The sequence below is a fragment of the Pelodiscus sinensis genome, chromosome 23, assembly GCF_049634645.1.
Source record: "Pelodiscus sinensis isolate JC-2024 chromosome 23, ASM4963464v1, whole genome shotgun sequence".
NCBI lineage: Eukaryota > Metazoa > Chordata > Testudines > Trionychidae > Pelodiscus > Pelodiscus sinensis.
In genome coordinates this window covers 23,831,933-23,852,476 of record NC_134733.1, presented here as the reverse complement: position 1 = coordinate 23,852,476, position 20,544 = coordinate 23,831,933, and the positions used below count along the sequence as shown (strand labels likewise).

Here is a 20,544-nt window from a genome sequence, read left to right as displayed (position 1 = left end):
GGCCTGGACCGCTCCCGCCATGGCCCTGGGACCAGACCCCCCCCCCCAGCCATGGCCCTGGGACCAGACCCACCCCCCCCCCAGCCATTGCTGTGGGACCAGAACCCCCCCCCCCCCAGCCATGGCCCTGGGACCAGACCCCTCCCCCCCAGCCATGGCCCTGGGATCAGACCCCTCCCCCCACCATGGCCCTGGGACCAGACCCCTCCCCCCGCCATGGCCCTGGGACCAGACACCCCCCCCAGCCATGGCCCTGGGACCAGACCCCTCCCCCCCAGCCATGGCCCTGGGACCAGACCCCCCCCCCCCCCCCCCGCCATGGCCCTGGGACCAGACCCCTCCCCCCGCCATGGCCCTGGGACCAGACCCCTCCCCCCGCCATGGCCCTGGGACCAGACCCCCCCCCCCCCCGCCATGGCCCTGGGACCAGACCCCCCCCCCCCCCCAGCCATGGCCCTGGGATCAGACCCCCCCCCCCCCAGCCATGGCCCTGGGATCAGACCCCTCCCCCCCCGCCATGGCCCTGGGATCAGACCCCTCCCCCCCCGCCATGGCCCTGGGACCAGACCCCCCCCCCCATTGCTCTGGGACCCCCCAGCCAGGCAGGGGACAGCGCCCAGCCCCGCTCCCTGCACACAGGCAGCGCTAATCGACCCCAGAGCTGCGGCTGGCTGAGGTAAGCGGGTGTCGCGCGCACGCCAACGGCAATCTGTTGGCTCAGGGCTCGGCTAGCCTGTCCTGCGCCCGGCGTGCCTCCGCATGGAGGCGGCGGGCGCCTGCGCGCCAGGCACGCGGGGGCGCGGGGGGCGCCTGCGCACAAGGCCCACGGGCGATTTGGCGCATGCGCGGCGGGCCGCCCTCCCTTTCTGCTCCTCTCGTTGCAGCCGCCATGGCGCCTGTGGTGAGTGTCCAGCCACGCCGGGCCCGCGCCGCGCCCCCCGCCCCCCGCCCCCCGCCGCCCCGCTCGGTGGGGGGCCCGGCAGGGCGCGCGCGCTGCGGGGCGGGGCCCGGGCAGGCCGCAGCCCCCCCGCTTCCTGAGCGCCCGGGCGCCCCCTCGGGCCTGGGGCCCCGTTTCCTGCCCCCCCCCCGAGCCTGCCCAGGCGCCGGCCGGGGATTGGTCAGTGCGGCCGGGAGCCCCCCTCGCCCCCCCGCCCAGGCCGCCTGAGGCGCCGCCGGGGACCGGCCTTTCCCCCCCGGCCGCCCCCCCATCGCCATCCCAGCCCCCCCCATCATCCCCTGCCCCCCATCGCCTCGCGCCCCGGGCCCCCCCACCATCCCCTGCCCCCCACCGTCCCCGGCCCCCCCATCGCCTCGCGCCCCGGGCCCCCCATCGCCTCGCGCCCCGGGCCCCCCCCCCACCATCCCCTGCCCCCCACCGTCCCCGGCCCCCCCATCGCCTCGCGCTCCCGCCTCCCCTCACCATCCCAGCCCCCCCCCCATCATCCCCTACCCCCCATCGTCTCGCACGCTCGGCCCCCCTGCCCACCTTCGCCCGGCTCACCGGCGCGCTTCTCCTTTCTAACTCGGCAGAAGAAGCCTGCGACGAAAGGCGGCAAAAAAAAGAAGCAGGTCCTCAAGTTCACTCTGGACTGCACCCACCCCGTGGAAGATGGCATCATGGATGCAGCCAACTTCGTAAGTGTTAAATGCGTCAGCCCCGCGGTGTCCAGCCACTAGCCACATGCGGCTGTTCGGCCGGTTGAGCATGGCTAGTTGGCTAAAGCTTCAGAACTGCTTGGACACCGTGGTGCTAGTCCCCAAGTGTTTCTTCTGTAATGGAGTTTTCCAGTAGGAGCTCCAGCGCAAGAATCATTTGGCAGCGATATGAAATGACTATGAAAACTTATTTAGTATAGTAAAATCTACTAACTTCTTCCCTTCTGAGCTGTCACTCTCTTGGGTTCTCTTAGGGATGTTAGAGTTTAACCAATTAACCAAGAAGCTGATGCTCCTTGTTTAATGATATCAGTTAAACTTCGAGTTGCATTATATGGTATTCAAAGGCAGGTGACAGTCACATATCTCTACTTACCTACTGTGGTTACTCACAGCGGAGAAGCAGTGTTGGGATTTGTTCATCTAAAAATCTCTCTGCAGATGAGATCTTAAAAGGGTGTGCACTGGTTAGTGGTTGGCATTGAGAATGGGTAAATTTGAATTCATTCACATTGGGCTGGCAGTTGAGTGGAACTCTGCAAAACTAGTGCATGAATATTATGGAAGGAACAATATTTGCTTCTAACACCTTCACTATCCCAGAACAAAAGCCAGCATCTGAAAGTAAACCCTTTCTGTGCTGGATTTAAATTACATTAATTGTGTGTTCCCTGGGTAGCATAATCCAAGCTTGTATATATGAGAAAACCTTTTGTTAGACTAGTGTTTTATGGCAATACTTTGAGAAGTTCCATAGGCACTGAGATTCCTAAACTTGATTGACTTTCAATGGTATTAGGCTCCCAAGCATCTAAGTCATATAGATGTTTCTGAAAATTTTACTGATAAATCTCCTAGGATTTGTCTTGACTGTAAAAAAAAAAAAAAAAAAAAAAAAGTCAAGTGTTTGCTTAGGGTAGAACAAGGCCAGCTAAACAAGACTTCAAGATGTAACCCTACATATGTGTTGGGGGGGGGGACATTGAGCTTAATTTGCGCTCAGCTAATACATGCTGTCGTAAATAATGTAAATTTGACCATTTTATCTGGTCAAGATGAAGTCTAATACCGCGTCTATATTAGCAACGTACATTAGCCATATAGACACATTTTGTTCAACCTTGACTGAAGGTAAACTACTCATATTGATTAGAGCAGCAGTTCCCAACCTTTTCCAGATGGGGACCCATTTTGACAATTCAGGAAGATTTGGTGGCCCAGGGGCAATTCAAAAAATGTGTGAATGACTCCTTAAGAACCACCTGGGGAGATACATTTCAAAAGGGTCACCAGGTAATGGTGACCCATATTTGGGTCCCGACCCATAGGTTGGGAAACCTTGGATTAGATGGTCATGATCAAACAACAACTGAAGCATGAAGTGTGAAACTGCAGTTAAATATGGCAGGATCTTTTGTGGTTCTACATGCACGGTCCATATTTATTCCAGTTTGCGCCTGCTGTAATACCATAAGTCAAAAAACCAAACAGAATGTTAGGAATAATTAAAAAAGGGATAGAGAAGGGATAGAGACTAAGACAGAGAATATCTTATTGCCTCTATATAAAACCATGGTACACCCACATCTTGAATACTGCTTACAGTATGTGATTGCCTCATCTGAAAAAAGATATATTGGCATTGGAGAAAGTTCAGAAAAGGGCAACAAAAATGATGAGGGATTTGGAACAGATCCAATATGAAGAGAGATTAAAAAGACTTGGTTTTTTCATTTTAGAAAAGAGTAGACTAAGGGGGGGATATGATAGAGGACTTTAAAGTCATGACTGGTGTGGAACAAGTAAATAAGGAAAAGTTATTTACTTGTTCATACAATGCAAGAACTAGGGGTCACTGAATAAAATTAATAGGCAGCAGGTTTAAAACAAAAGGAAGTTTTTCTTCGCGCCACATGCAGTCAATCTGTGGTACTCCTTGCCAGAGGATGTGAAGATGAGGACTTTAACAGGGTTCAAAAAAGAGCTAGATTGATTCATGGAGGTTAGGTCTGTCAATGGCTATTAGCCAGGATGGGTAGGAATAGTGTCCCTGGCCTCTGTTTGTCTGGAAATGGGTGACAGGAGAGGGATCATGTGAGGATTACCTGTTTTATTCCCTCCCTTTGGGGCATCTGGTATTGGCCACTGTCTGCTGAGTACTGGGCTAGATGGATCTTTGGTCTGACCTGGTATGGCCATTCTTTTGTTCTTATGTTGATAGATGGAGAAATGAATGGTGTGAAGTCATTTCAGAATTTGACCCTAAGTGAGAGGACTTTTGTGGTGACATTAATTGCATAAATTTTCTGGTTCTTTTGGTTTACTGTCTCCACACAACAGGAAAGTCTGTGTAAAGCACAATGTACATGTTTGATTGTATCAGTGTTTTATGGGACATGCCACTCACTTATCCTATAATGCTGGGAACAAGGGCTTTCGGGTTGCTTCCAGATGTGAAGCAAAAATTGTGTAATTAAATTAGGACAACTGAACCTTTGTGCAGTTAAGGAGTGGCCATTTGGCTAATTGATACAAATTGTATTGACTACACAATTAGTTGATGATGAGGCGCTCTGCAGAGCTGCAGCAGGAGTAGCTCCTGGAGCCAGTGCGAGCTGGGACTGAGTAGTCATGGCTTGTGCTGGCTCCAGGACTGCTGCGGCTCTGCCTTTTAAATGTAGTAAGAACTGGGTGGAGCCGCAGCGGGATTAGGTCCAGGACCTGGCGTAATCCGGGATTGAGCAGTTCCCTGACTGCTGTGCCTCTGCCTCTCCCACCCTCCCTCTTCCCTGCAGAAATGGTTTTGGGGGGGAACTGGCTTTAAGCCGGATATCCCAGCACTGGCTCCTGCTCTTCCCTCCCTGCTTCCCACTGCCTCTGATATAGAGACAGCAGGGGGGGAGGGAATGTGAGTAGTCGACTCGACTACACTTTTACATCCGTTGCTGGGAGGAGTATGCTTTGGAGGCTTCACCTGATCACTGCACCTGGTCAGGACTAAGATCGTCTCCAAGGTATTACTAAAAAACAACAAATAGTCTTTAAGGTGCTACTAGACTAACAAAACATGTAGGTGGTATCATAAGTATTATAACTAGTCCTTGCAACCTTCTGTAAAAAGCATAGCTTGTTTATGAAATCAAGGCTCTGTGCAAAGTTGCAAGTTTGGGCTTTTAGTTGCAAAGGATTTGCCTAATGCAAGTTTGTACAATATTGGGAAAGCATATTCATCCACTGCTAACAAGTATCCTTTTGGGATCTGAAAAAGTTTTCAAGTGAATATACGTAACATACATTCTCTGCTTTGTTGATCAGGCTCTCTCGGATAGCTCTTCTGCACTTCAGAAATTTAGACAACCTAAGGCTGTGTCCATGGTAGAGCTTACGTTGGCAGGACTTGTATTGCTCAGGAGCAGTGTTCCCTGTAAGCTGGGTGTTTGTGAAGCTTCTCAGGAAAAATTCAAATGCCATCCAGCTGATTAGTAGAGCGCTCACAGCTAGATTTTGTGTTTCTGTTGGTGGTGCACATTCACACATGGCTGGAAAAAATCTGCACGTGTTTGGAAAAGATGAGTGAGAACATTGTGCAGGAGTGTAAATAAACCACCCCCCAAGCAGCATAAATTACCCACTGTCCTTGTTACGAAGGCTTCTCCCATTGACACAGCTTCTGCTGCTAATTGAGATGGTTTTATTATGGCAGCATGGAGCTCTCATCTGCACACAATGTGCTCACCCGCCATGCTCTCATGGCACTGCAGTGCTATAGGTGATATATAGCACTGCAGTAATTGAATTGGTTTTACATGTTCATACTATGCTCCTTATATTAGATGTGCACATTTTCACCATGAGCACTTTCACAAATTTAACTGCCAGCATGGGGCATTGTGGGACAATTTCTGAATAGCAGCAATAGTTGATGTAAGCAACCTAGTATCTACACCAGTGTGAGGAACGTTTTTGGGTCGGGGGCTGCTGACCCACAGAAAAATCAGTTGGGGGCCGTACACAAGTGAGAACCCTCCCCACAAACATTCACTGATGTGGCCCCTGATTGAGAAAGAAAAAGAGACTCCCCATATTCCCCTTGCACACCAGAGCCTAGTGAGGCCCAGACTAGTAGGTGTTGTATCCTCCAGCCATGGTGGAGTGGCAGGAGTGCTGAAGCGTCAGCGTAGGCTCTCCACTGCTGGGGAAGGGGGGCTCTGAGCCTTGGAGGCCATGTGCGCTGGGGGCCGGATGTGACCCCAGGCCTGAGGTTCCTCACCCCGGTCTAACCGACACTATGCTGACTAGGGATGTATGCAACTAGTTGACTATCCAAGAAGCAAAAGCTTATTGGATAGTCGACTAGTCCCTCGACTAGTTGCTCCCTCCCTCCCCTGCCTCTATCAGAGGCAGCAAGGGGTACTAGTTGATTAAACTAAATTTAACATCTCTAATGTTGACCTAACAACATCAACTTAAGCACGACATCGTGGCTCTCAAACTCAGTTTACCTTAGTGCTAGTCCTTAAATCCTCCTAGTGGGCCAGTGGACACCCTTCTCTGGAAAAGCTATGGGGCAGGGCAAGGTCTCCCTGGATTCCCTGCCCCATTCATCTCCTAGCCCTCCCTAATCCCACCCGCTGCCCCTGGGCACTTTATCACTCCCTCCCTCCCCAGGCACCACTGGTAATACAGAGGGGCTAGAGCAGTTTCTGGCTGCTAGCTCTGCATCTCTGTGGCCTTTGGGGGGGGGGGGGGGTGCAGAGCCATCCCATCCATAGTACTGTTTGGTGCAGCTTTGTAGGCCCCTGCTGCAGCTGCCCCAAACATTCTATGGATGGGATGTTCCCTCTGTCTGGGGGAGGCACTGGGTGCAATGGAGGAGAGAGGGCAGAGTAGGGACAAGAAGAGGTGAGGACAGAGTAGGGACTGGGCTTGGGCGTAGGGTACAGACACCACCTCCCCTCCACCAGCGCTACCGAGATTCATGTGCCAGCAGCTGTGTGCAGTAGGGATGTCATAGTGTAGTGATTAACCGATAAGCAAAAGCTTATAGGTTAATGCTATAGACTACATGCATTTCCCTCCATTTCCAGTACATTTTTTAGCAGGTTGGCCAGCAGCCCAGCTCAATCCTGGCTTGCGACAGGTCTGGGACCTCCCTTTGCTGCGGCTCTGTGTTTAAAGTGTATTAAGAGCCGGGCAGACAGGCAGCTCGGCTCAGTTCTGGGAGCTCAGATCCCCCACCCTGTGTTACTGCCTCTTTCAGAGGTAGCAGCACTGAGCAACAGGCAACCGGTCCGCGAGGGGAACAGGTTTTTAAATTGGCTCCCCTCACGGACCAGCTCCCGCCTGGCACCCCACACTGCTTCATCTGATACAGACGCAGCAGTACAGAGTGGCAGGGGGTTCTTCAGGAGTGGGGCAGGAGCACACTGGCTGATGCCCCCCCTCCCCTCCCCCCCCCCCCCCCGGAACTATAGAATAGGCTACAAGAATTCACGCGGTTACTCAACTATTCAGTTTAACATCCCTAGTGTACAGGCTGGATTATGGAATTGCTCGGGCCATGAGTTTGAGACCCCTTGTGGAGGTACCGAAGTTGAATTATTATGTTGTGGCTTTTCAGCTGTGTGAAGGGCGTTTTCAAATGTTGTGTTGAAATATTCTTGAACTGAATGGTCTACTTGCCTTTGAATTACAGGTTGAACCCCTCTAGTCCGTCATGATTTTAGTTAGCCCGATGTCCACTTATCATAGGTGTGGCCTAGTTTCTCCACGCTTAGCCACCAGTCCTGGCTGTCCGTGTTCTGTGCTGTTATCTAGCCCTGTTAGCAGTGGAAGTGTTGGTAATACTAATGGACAATATTGACCTCCCGTGGTCCAGCAAATTCTCTGATTCAGCAGCAGTCAGGTCCTGAGTGTGCAGGACTAGAGATTCTATACCTTCGTGTAGAGAATTTTTAAAAGCCCTGTGTTCTGAGGGCTTGCTACAAATGCAGTCATTAGTCTTAAGCCAAGTAGGCCATATAATTCTGACTTTGATCAACTATATTTTCTGTTGGTTTCTAATTTAATGCCTGCTGATTGGGATCATCATGGAAAAATACTAGAATTGTTTGTAACCCTGAAATTCTGTAGAAATATTGGGGAGTTTTTTCAACAGCCCTGCTGAATGTCTAGATACTTTTTATTCATGGTATATCTTCCAGTGATTTTCCTGTAAGTTTATTTAAGCCTTCCAGTTTAAGCACGCTATTTTTATACTACACGCGTTTTGTAGATCAAAAATAAAATATGAGGTGGTGGAGATGATTGGATAGAGCAGTGTATTTTGATTGCTACTCAGTGCCTATGTAATTTAAGTGCTTTATCAGAAATGTAGATGAATGTTGATCAGATCAACTAGCTGAATCATCACATTAGGATTATGAATGAATACTGAAGGCAATAACATTGACATCATAGTAAAATATTAGAATTTCAAATAATAACTTAGACACCACTTAGATCCTTCCTGATTACTATTTTTGCTTTTGGTTGCGGAGCCTCCAACTGGGTACACTTTGCAGAGAAAGTCGTCACACTGCTATATTTGCTTTGATGCACACATAGTGGCATATGGGATTTCAAAGGCAAAAGGGAGTGGGCTAGCTGAAATGTGTGGGACACTTAAGTATGATTCTTATATAACTACAGCCTCTTAGAAGCCTTTTTATAAGCTCATTATCACTAAATGTGAGGTTAGGAAAGTAAGTTTTATGAAGGGGGCTATTAAATCTCCTCTTTCTCATGGCAGGTTCTTGAATCCTTAAAACCTTATTTTTTCCAGAGTCGCCAGTCTTGGCCTTTCTGAATATGTTGAGGCATCAAAGGCCTGATGGATGTTGCTTGCTATACCGGTCATTCTGCAATGATTTGTGGATGTTCTTAACGTTAGGTACCTGAATAGTCCTGTGTAAGTCAGTAGGACTAATATGTTTTGTATGATCAGGGCCTATGTCTTGGGGAGGAATACAGCAACTATTTGCTTTCAATGTTTGATGTGTGAGGAAGATACTTTAAAATGTGTCTGGCTTTTGGCTACAGTGAACTGGGGGCAGAGAGGAATGCTCTTCATTCTAATATATTACGTTTTGAATGCTAGGAAGTGAGTGGGGACATTTTGCCCTTCGGGGCAAAGAGACTTTAAGGCAATAGGTCTGACCTATTTTTTTTTGTTCTTTGTTTTGCAGGAGCAGTTCTTGCAGGAACGCATCAAAGTGAATGGAAAAGCTGGCAATCTGGGTGGAGGTGTGGTGACCATTGAGAGAAGCAAGAGCAAAATCACTGTAACTTCAGAGGTTCCATTTTCCAAGAGGTAAGAGAGAAGGCAACTATAAACTTAATGGACTAAAATATAAAGAGACTATATAGCTAAGGGGTTAGGTGGGAGTGGGATACAGAGCCTTTTCTCTTTAGGGGGCTAGTTCCAATCTCTGGTAATGACAGCATCAGCGGTGTTTATGATGTCACCGTACAGATTCTGACAACAAATCAGTCACCATTGACAGCATTTGGCCCCCTTTTGGCTGCCTCCACTAAGGGTCTATAGAGTTTGAATTTCTCAGCCTCTAGGTCAGCCTTGAGTTGTGTTAATAAAGAGGTTAATGGAAAGGGGCTCGTCTAGACTATGCCGAAGTTCCGAAAGAGGATATGCAAATTCCCAAGGAACTTTGGGTGGCATAGCCAAAGTGTTTACATGGTAACTATCCATGCCAGGGGTTGGCAACCTTTCCGAAGTGGCATGCCAAAATTTTACCCTGGGCCATGCCACCATCCCAGGAAGAGCTCTGTCCACCGTGCACCGCGCTTGGTCTCCGGTCTTGGGATCAGCTCTGGCTTTTCCTGTGGGGAGAGAAGGGAGCAGTGTCCATGTGCGCTTCCCCAGAAGCAGGATGCAGTGCAGAGCCTCGGGGCTTCCCTCTCCCTGCAGGAAGCTGACACTGGCTCCAATCTTGCGGGGGGCACAATGCTGGATTGCCAAGTGGGCTGGAGTCAGGATGGCTCCAGGTTGAGTGTGGTTTCAGGGAAATTGGCGAGGTGGGTGTGTGACCCTGGGGTGTCCAGACCTGATGGGGGTCCAGTTCATGGTGCCCTTACCTCCCTGTCAGGCACCCAGGGGGCAACATGGCTTTGGGACAAGAGGACCCCCCCCCCACACACATGTTTTCCTTTTGCCTCAGCTGCCCCTGCTGCCACCCAGCCCTGGAGCTGCAGTCCGGGCAGTACTCACCCTCTAGCACAATGGTTCTCAAACTTTTTTAGTCCGTGGACCACCTGGCTCAATGCAAACCTTTCTGTGGACCCCTAGTTGCTAATGGAAACTCTCCATTAATTACATAATTACGCCCAAGCCATTTTGCTAGTGGTGCAGTTAGAGAGAATGGTTTAATTTAAATTATTAAACAGTAAGCATTTTAACTTTCTCGTGTTAGTTTATCAAACTTCATTTTAAATAGAGTAAAATATTCATTTATGTTCAACACAAAAGGTTTCAATGTTTTCTTTATTTATGGCAGGGGTGGTGAGCTGTCAGTTGGGGACCATGCAAGTGAGAAGCAAAAAACTACTCCAAAACCCCCCAACCCTCTGAGCCTGACACCGTCATATCCCAGTCCCCAATTCCCCCATTACCTCCTCACCCCACCCCCGTTTCCCCTGCCCTGGCCCCCACTACCTCACCCTTTCCATGAGAGGGGAGGGATGTCCCAGCTTTGTGTGGGGTCCCTGCATTGCCCAGTGGAAGTGGGTGGGAAGCAGGGGCAGCTCTTGTGGGCACTGGGAGCGGACTCCCCCTCCGCATTGCTTTCCTTTTCTCCCAGCCCCTCTCCCCCCACTGCCTCATCACTCCCCAACCCTCGACACCTCAGCTCTCCCCTTCCCATCTTGTGTGGTGGCAGTTGGTTGGAGATGGTCTGGGCCAGGCCCTGGGGGCAGGGCAACCTGTTCCCGCACTCCCCTAACCTGCGGGTTCCCGCATGCCAGCAGGGCTGAGGCAGGTGGAGCAGCCGCAATGTGGGAGTGGAATCTCGTTCCCACGGCTTTGTGTGTGGTCCCTGCACCACCCCCAATGCCCCCAGGGAGCGGGAGGCAGCTCTTGGGGACCCTGGGGGCGGTTCCTCCCTCCCCCACATGCCAGCAGGGCTGGGGTGGGTGGAGCAGCAACTGCATGCATGTGGGGAGGGTGGGGAACTGGGGTGGCTCTCGGACACCGGGTGTGAATGTGAGTCGGGATTTTCTCACACCCTCCTCCCTGCCCCATGCATCCAGAAGCCAGAGCTCGTGCTCCAAACCTTGTGGCTGAGCGAGCTCCGGGGCAGGGAGGGGTTGAGCTGCTGCTGCTGATTCCACATGCCACTGAAAATCGTCTTACTTGCCACTTGCGGCACACATGCCATAGGTTGCTGACCCCTGGTCTATGCTGTACATATTCTGTGGATAAGTGCATAGCTTTCACTCGATTAGAGGATCTACTACTAGCAGGAAATCTCTCCAGTGACTGGTGATAGGACACTTGATGGAGAGGGCTGAGTTGTTACAGAGAATTCTTTCTCAAGTGTCAGGCTGCTGGGTTTTGCCCACATGCTCATGGTCTAACTGAGCAACATATTTGGAGTCAGGAAGGAATTTTCCCTCTATCAGGTTGGCAGAGATCCTGATGGTTTTCGCCGCCTTCTGCAGCAGGTCCTAATTGACTAATTGACAAGCATCACATTCACAACAGTTTTCTTCTTTGTTCATGCTTTCTTTTTTTATGCCCTACTCCAATGGTCTCCGACCTTTTTATGCCCAAGATCACTTTTTAAATCTCAGAACAAGTGAAGATCTACCGCCCCGCCCCTTCCTTGAAGCCCCACCCCTTCCTTGAAGCCCCGCCCTCTCTATTCTCCTCCTGTCCATCACTTGCTATCCCCAGCCCTTACTTACACACTCTGATAAACAGTTTATTTTTAAATTATGCGATATATAAAATTAAAATCACGTGTTTATGGTTATGAAATAAATGGTCTGCATTTTATTCATGCTATTTAAATCTAAAATGAAGCATTTATAATTATACATTTTGTGGGGACAGAGTTCTGCGGCTGGGGGCAGGGGAGAGGGAACAGGGTGCTGGGAGGGCAGAGGATAGGTTTCTGCAGCTGGGGACAGGGTGCCAGTGGGGGCAGAGTTCTGGGAGTGGAGATGGGAATAGGGACAGGGTTCTGTAGCTGGGGACAGGAGAGTGGGGACGGCGTTCTGTAGCTGGGGACGAGGGAGTGGGGACGGGAGTGGGGAGGCGTTCTGTAGCTGGGAACAGGAGAGTGGGGACAGAGTTTTGTGGCTGGAGAGTGGGATCTGGGGAGCGGGGTGCCAGTGGAGGCAGAGAGTCCCCTGCATCTGCCTCCTCCCAGGATTTCCCCCCCCCTCCCCAGAGGGAAACCAGCGCGTGCCTGCTCAGGGGACCGAACCCCCGGCGCAGAGAAGCCCCGCGCGCACCTGCCCCGGGGCCAACCGCCCCCCCCTGCGCGCCGGGAAAACCTGCATGCACCTCCCCCGGGGCTGACTCACCCCTCCTGTGCAGTGCAGGGAGCCAATGCTCCCTCCTGCAGTACACCCGGCAGAGCAGCTAGTGCACTTCCGTAATCGCTGGAAGTGGCGTTAAGCTGTGGGACTTCTGTCCATCCCCGGAAGCCGAGACTACCTCCATTTTCACTTGAGGTAGGTAGTGGGGCTTCTCGGGGGGTGGGAGGGAAATGGGGGTGAGGCGGACAGGACGCCTCGCGATCGACTGGTTGAGGCCTCGCAATCAACCAGTCGGTGACCACAGCCCTACTCTGACACTCTGGGTCCTCAGAATCCTCCGCCATTAAATACTAACACATTAGATCTTAGTCTCATTGCTACAAGATGAAAACGAGTCAAGGCAGGTCCATCTTGGAGAAGATTTGGCAAATAGCTTTCAGTTGTACTAGTGAACTGCACGCATGGCATTTTGACTTCATTTCTGCTCGTAAACAAAAAGCTTTATTAGAGTTTTGCTATGGAAGATGTTTCAGTGGAGTCCAGTTGACGCCTAACAAAAAATAGTTTTTTACAACAGTTCTACAGCTTTCTAAAATATCTCAAACATTAAGACTACGTAATGGAAATCATCTAGATTGATTTCCATTACGATACACTCTTCAGTTTCTTAGTTATCCTCCTGGATGTCAGCCTCTCTCCCACTTTTATGCTGTCTCCTAACAATATGTTTAAACAGTAAATAAAGATCAAAATGAGTTACTGGTAGACACAAATTTTAATTTAGGAAGTGTTAACAGGTTTACAGATCTCTGCCATGTGAAATCAGACAGCAATAATAATGACATGCAGCAATACATGCTATAGTTTATTTAACAGGGTGTTACTGATTTACAAAGTGAGCATCATTATGCTACTGACAACATGCTTTCGGTAATTTTTTTACATTGATTGAAATCTCCGATTGCATATATCATAGAGCTGGCAGGTACAAATACACTCATTGGAACGATTTCTAATAGTCTAATATACTCCTCTTCTGTCTCCTTAAATCCTGCATCAGTTACGATCCTTCTAGATGAGGTAGAAGCTTTTACTTTTTTTTCTGCTTTCCTGTTACATTGGAAGTTCAAGTCTTATCAGCCTCGGAAAGCTTTCTAATAACTAGAGAACTAATAAAATATGAATATAACAGAAGTCCAGACAATGAAAGCTGAACAACTGAAGGGAACTGATTTTTAGTTGTTGTTCTAAGTTTCTTTTTAATGCCTGGTTAATGTGAGTGAATAACCATTTTGGTGAAGACAGCTTTGTTCCAGGTTCACCTTATCCTTTCAGTTAGTTGAGTTGGTGCTCATTCTCTACATATTGAGTTGCCTGATAGAGCCTCCAGAACGAACTGGGAAAGACAATTCAGAAACGTGATATTTCTATGACTAAAATAAAAGCAGAAACAAAAACAAGCAAAAAGTGTGCATAGGTCCAATTTAAGTCCTAAAGTTGTTTATTTAGTATTATCTATGTGTAAGTTTTAATTCCCTCTTAAACATGCTTTTCTTAATACTGTCAGCATTGTGTAGATGCTACTACTTGAATTTTCTATGCAGTCGTCTTCAGAAGCTAGTGATAACAGATCACCAATTTATATATAGCATGCTGATATTTAATATTTAGTACTAATAATTAGATGAAGACTCATGTACATTCTGGACTAGAAACTGACACCTGATTTGTTTGGGGCTAGTTATCTAAATAACTGAATAGGCTGTTAAGAGAATTTTTTGAATATTGAAGTGGAAAATAAATGAATTCCTTCCTTTTAAAGAGTGCCTAGTGTAATGATACAATATTTTAACATTCAAAGAAGTCTAGATTATTTAATGAAATACCTTGGGGGGGAGGGGAAGTATAGACTACCAGTAACTCAGAAATACATAAATGTCTTACTTCCTACCTTGAGTCTAGGGGACTGAACTTCATGACCTCTCAAAGTTCCTTCCAGTTCTGAGATTCCATGAGTAGTTTCTGCCTACACCATTGACCTGCCTTTCTTTTTCCTGTTGTTCCCATGCTAACCTTGATATCCTCCTGTTATGTCTTTTGACATCATTTTGCCTTCTTCCAGGCTGTCCCCTTATGCCTGGAACCCCCTTTCATCCTCATAATCCAACCTCTGCCATTGTCTCAACCAAATGTGAAAAGCCTCATGTCTGTAGATCCACTTACAAGATATAAATGTTTCTACTCTTCCAAAATTAGGAAGGACTAGGCTGAGGGAAGCTTGAAGTTTAATGTTAGGGGAGGGATTTATCCTTTCACCCTCTCTAAGTTTTACAAATTTATTTGTGCACCAAATTCAGGGAGCAGTGTGTAGAGGTGTGTGATTTGGTTATGTGTTGGTGTAATTGTGCCCCCGGTAATACGTTAATTCCCAGCAAAACACCCCATACACTATGCCCGTGACACCCAGCTGTTCACCACTTGCTGTAGGGAATTTGGGGATTTGGTGTGCTGTTTTATGACCATTGGGGGAGGGCACATCTGTATGTTTTGTTTGGATAAATAATTATTTAGCTGAATCGAGCAATTTACACCATTTATTCCCCCCCCCCCTTTATTTATCTCCCAGTGAGATTTTTCCCTTTTAGATATTTCCATGGGGCTTATGGGGGTCACCCTTAGTTGTTTTGTTGTTTTATTTTAAGGTATTAGATTACCTATATGTGTGCTGGTTCCTTAGTTGAACATTTTGCTTTTTTATAACACTTTCGGGTCTCCCCCTCCCCCCAAGTTAGCCTTTTGAAGTCATTCCCCACCCTTCTCTTGAGGTTTTTTGTTTATTGAAACAACAGTGCTAGCAACAAGAACACAAAACAACAATTTTTGTTGCAATAGTAGATTTATAGTACTCTTAGTTGCTTTTTAGCTGGTGCCAGCTTTCTGACTTTTTTTTAAAGAATTATTTGTTGTCCCTTTTGGGGTTGCAGATTATTGCTTAACATACTTTAAAAAATATTTTTGCTGATTGCAGGCAGAGCGGAGGAATTTCCCCCATAGTTACCTGCGCTTTTGTTTTATAAGCATGCTAGTGAATGATTTTACCATTTATTTGAGGTGCTGTGCCTTGGTTTTCCCTCACAACAGACCACGTGGATCTTTTACTACCCATATACTCTGCCCATCCCCATCCCTTGGGTCCCCTAATGCTGCCTCCAATTCCTTTTTAATCTCATGCAAGGTTTGCCCCCCGCCCCCGTCCTGGCAATACCTAAAATGGGCCCTGATTTTTCCACGTTGCTTTATCCAATAAATCCTTCATCCTGGCTTGCCAGATCCTGTAACTACCATCATGAGTCTGCCATACTAAATCCCTCCAAACAGCTGTGCAGACTATTGGGGAGGGGGACTTACAGGCTGCCACTCACCTGTCTGACATGATGCATCTGAGTCATGGCACCAAGATGCTAGAGGATTTATCCCTTCACTATCCCACTTCCCTGCATCCTCCTGCTTACATGAAGAGAGAACAGCAATACCCAAAGTCCGGAGATACAAACAATTTGCTGTTCATTGGATTAGTTTTCATAGACTTATAGAATCATAGCGGTGGAAGAGACCTCAGGAATCATCAAGTCCAGTCCCCTGCCCAAGGCAGGACCAATCCCAACTAAGTCAAGCTGAGACTTAAAAGTCTCTAGGGATGGAGATTCCACCACTTCCCTAGGTAACTACCCTCCTAGTGAAATAGTTTTTCCTGATATCCAACCTAGACCTTTCCCACTGTAACTTGAGACCATTTCTTCTTATTCTGCCATCCGTCACTACTGTGAACAGCCTTTCTCCATCCTCTTTGGAACCTCCTTTCAGGAAGTTGAAGGCTGCTATTAAATCCCCCCTCACTCTAGTTTTCTGCAGACTAAACAAACCCAAATCCCTCAGCCTCTCCTCGTAGGTCATGTGCTCTAGCCCCCTAATCGTTTTGGTCGCCCTCCGCTGGACCCTCTCCAGTGCGTCCACATCCTTTCTATAGTGGGGGCCCCAGAACTGGACATAGTAGTCCAGATGTGGCCTCACCAAAGCCGAATAAAGGGGAATAATCACTTTTCTGCTGATTATCTGCTGGCAGTGCTCCTCCCAGTGCACCCTAATATGCCTTTATCCCTCTTGGCTACAAGGACACACTGTTGACTCCTATCCAGTTTCTCATCCACTTTAATCCGCAGGTCCTTTTCTGCAGAACTGCTACTTAGCCATTCGGTCCCCAGTCTGTAACAAGTATGCATTCAGTTTCCTTTTCTTTTTACCTTTTTTTCCTCACTCACGTCCTGTTTGTTCCTAATATATCTATTATATATTTTGAAGAGTGAGTTTGTTTATGGATTTGTTTGTGCAAAATAAAGTCATACTTCGTGATTACCTACAGATACCAAATTTTGCATGAGCAATTGTGCTACTTAAATTAGCTGAATGCACTTACTTTTTACATTGGAATATGCTGGGTGAAAGGTCTAAATATTTTTTTTCATTGGAAAAAAATCATGACCACTATGATTATAGTTCATACAAAATATTTGCTAACAATTTTAAAATCTAAGTCTCCTATTCAACTATCTTTTTAGTTCAAAGAAAATTTTCAGTTACAAATCACAAAATAATTTTAAAAAACAACAGATGGTCTGGTAGCACTTTATAGACTAACAAAACATGTAGATGGTATCATGAGCTTTCGTGGGCACAGCCCACTTCAGATGACTGGAGTTTTTTCATCTGAAGAAGTGGGTTGTGCCCATGAAAGCTCATGATACCATCTACATGTTTTGTTAGTCTATAAAGTGCTACCAGACCATTTGTGGATTTTTAAGTTTATCCTGTACAGACTAACTCGGCTACCCCCTAAAGCAAAATAATTCAAGTTAGCTATGGAAAGAGTAATGGAAGCTTTACAAGTTTCTGATTCAAACATACTATGTATGGTAAATATTCAATAAAATTAACAATGTTTGAAGTTGAAATCCCACCAATTTAAAACTGATCTTTTACAAACACATTAATAAAAAATTTCTAGGACATATATTTACTTTCTTGAACTTTCCTACAAGTGTAATCTACGCAGAATCACTTTGCCCAGTCAACAGTGGATCTCACATACTATTTTAGTAATATTTTCAGGTATACTGTAACCAAACGTTTTACTAAAATTTAACTAACCAATCCTAACATATTGTAACATAATTGTTCAATTGGTTATATTCCATCTTAATTGGTTTACACCTAGCAAAATTATCTATACAGGAAACAAAGAAAGAGCCATACAGATAAACAATAGAGAGATGGGGAGCATAATGACAAAGCAATAAAGAGATGTGGATTTCAGAACCCCAACTGTTGATAAATGAGTCCTTGCCAGACTGAAAGCTGTCCACCGAAGTTTCTAGGCTTTTTCCTTTCTCTGTTCAATATGACTGGTTTGGAACATGTCAGGACTGATTTCCCAGCTTATGGCTGCCCTGGCTGCTTAACCAAAAGCCTTAGCTCAGACAGTTATATACGAATAGGAAGTGATTTTGATTCTTTGTTTTTAGACCCCTGTAAAATACGCCTACATTCTTAAAGTATAGGCCTTAAGAGGGAGGCTTGACTGTCTAGATCCTAACGCTTAGGTCCAGGTTTTTATATATAAACTATACACACAACACATTATTTTGCATGTATGTTACCTACCTTTGTGTGTTGTCCTTCTACGCAGGGAGTGTGTCCTGCATGTCACGCGATTTGACACGTTCTGAGAAGAGCACTTCTGCAATAATAACTAAATAAAGAATTCAAAAATGTCAGTTGGCCCATTTCTCTCTGGGTGATTTTACACCTCTGGGTGGTTAAATTTCTGTGGTATCAAAAAACTTGAATTTTGTATATTTTTTTTTTCCCCTTGCTGTTTCTCATCAGTTTGAATTGCTTTAGTTTTGGGAGAGGAAGAGAACTGCTAGCCTTTCTTTATAGGCATACCTCGATTACAGAAGATTTATTCTGTGATTCATAGCAGCGTTGCCTCTGATTTTTTCCATCCATGCGTGGAATAAAGTTTATGTGCACCTGAGGCATGTGCATATGTGCACCACCAGTAGAAACACATGCTGCTGGCTGCAGTCATTCTGCCAATCAGTTGGGTGGAATTTGAATCTTTCCTCGGTGGCCGCCCAGGCACTCGGCTTCCAGGGAACACTGATTCGTAGTATCTCATTTTTAGAATCCTCTGAATTGAATGCACGTTGTTCTGCTGTCTTTACTTTGGTGATTCCAGTGGGAGTTTTTGTTCAAGTAAGGTCTATGAGAAGTTGGCTCATAGTATCTGAGCTTTGATGGAATGGATTGTTAAATGTGCTTTTCTTTTGTGTTTAGAGCGCATTCTTTTGTCTTGCTTTGCTTTCTCAATGCTGTATTGTGAGCAATATAAACTCCAGTCACTTTTGCAGTAATATAATGCTTTTGGCTTGCAGAAAAGTAATTTCTCACAAAAGTGACAATTCTTTTTCTTTTAAGTAAAATTGTTTTTAAAGCTGCTTGTCAAAACATTAATGGAAAAGATAATTTGTCCTTCTAAGGTGAGCTAGTTGGTAGCATCCCACAAGGGAGTGTCTTCAGAAAAGATAATATTAAGTGCTGTTATTAGGCAAATGTTGCAAATTTGAACATGAAAAAAATACTTTCAACCTACACATTTTGTTTGAGAAGTAAAATGGCACGTTACAATCTACATCATTACAGCCAATCATATTGTAATTTTCTTATAAAGCGTGAGAGGAAAATGTTAAGACAAACTGGGTTTTTTTTGTTATCCGAGATGAAAATGAAAGGCATGATTAAATAATGCAAGGTAGGGAAATTCAGTTAAATATCATTCAAGATTTCAAGAGCATGTAATGTAGAATAAGTAATCTTTATACAGTGTCCATTTCAGTGATTGGCTGCCTTCTTTTCACAGATATCTGAAATACCTTACTAAAAAATATCTGAAGAAGAACAACTTGCGTGACTGGCTGCGTGTAGTTGCCAATAGCAAGGAAAGCTATGAATTGCGATACTTCCAGATTAACCAGGATGAAGAGGAAGAGGAAGAGGAGGACTAAGTGCACATGGATCTGGAAATATTTTGTACATTAAATTTCCTTCAATAAAATGTGGGGAAAAAATGTTAACATTTTCTGTGTTTTCCAAACTGTAGACATCGGTAGCTCTTCCAGTTGTTCAGATTACAGTGATCACTCTAAAGCCTACTTCTTCATATCTGTCTACTTCATAGAGAAGGTTTACAGTTTGCATTATAAGGATTATATTTAACTCCCACTATCCCAGCTTTCAGAACTTTACTTTCTCACACTTTTAATTCAGAGAATGTATTCAGAAAACAAGGTTCCTCATAAAGGGGATACAAGTTTTCTCCGTTTGTTGGAGAATTGAGATTTCCTCTTCCTTATAGTGATGCTCCAAGTACAGCAATATTAAATGGTCTCTTTTCAGAGGCTTTATAGCTTGATTAAAGTATTTTACGCTGAAAATTGGTAAGTGGAAAAGATTATCAGTGGAATCAGGATTTCTTCTGTGAAATGACACTTATAAGGTAAGTAAAGCTTAGGCCTAATAGTCTCTGGTATTCACCTATTTCACTGGCCTGGCTTCTTTTTTTAGTAAAGTACTTAGGGTATAATTTTTTTTATCTCTAGGGAGTGAGATTTTTTTCAAAGCTGACAAGTAGATTTTGCCACTAGTCTCTTCATTTGAGCAGAGTTGGATGGCTAAATCCCTAGTTGGGTTTGAAAATTTTAGCCAGGAACTAGCCTTTTTATGCTGTCAGATTTAAAACCAAATTAAATATTGAGATACATGACTTAATTAGGGCTGTCAAGCAATTAAAAAAATTAATTGGAATTAATCGCTCTGTTAAACAATAAGAATACATCCCCCTCTTCTCCCCCCCCCCCCCCCCCCGATCCAAATCAGTGCCCTCACCTCTCCCGCAGAGCCAGGTACCCTCAGCCCCCTGCTCTAACCCAGTGCCCTTGCCCTCCCCAGAATCAGCCAGCCCCCCTTCTCTAACCCAATGCACCCATCCCTCCCCCAGAGCCAGGTACTCCCAGGCTGCCTCCTCTAACCCAATGCCTCACCCCTCCCCCTGAACAGGGGACATAACCTAGTGGGGTGGAGGGTAATGCAGCGACTCCGTGGCAGAAGCCAACCCCCCCTTCGGGCCTGCCCTAGGTCTCACTGGAGCCACTGCGGCCATGCGCTTTTCCCTCCAGGCGCTGGGGCGTGTGCAGAGCCACCGTGAACGGTTCGGGTGCGCCGTTCCGAAAG

At 46.5% G+C, this 20,544-nt stretch overlaps 1 protein-coding gene across 1 annotated transcript; it reads left to right on the top strand.

Annotated features, from left to right (window-relative positions):
- The first annotated feature begins 758 nt into the window (after positions 1 to 758).
- RPL22 (ribosomal protein L22) lies at positions 759 to 19,388 on the top strand. The gene is made up of 4 exons (XM_075906102.1): positions 759 to 901; positions 1,531 to 1,635; positions 8,883 to 9,007; positions 19,175 to 19,388. The coding sequence occupies exons 1-4, from the start codon at positions 842 to 844 to the stop codon at positions 19,317 to 19,319; spliced, it is 435 nt and encodes a 144-aa protein (XP_075762217.1). The 5' UTR covers positions 759 to 841; the 3' UTR covers positions 19,320 to 19,388.
- Positions 19,389 to 20,544: the final 1,156 nt, after the last annotated feature.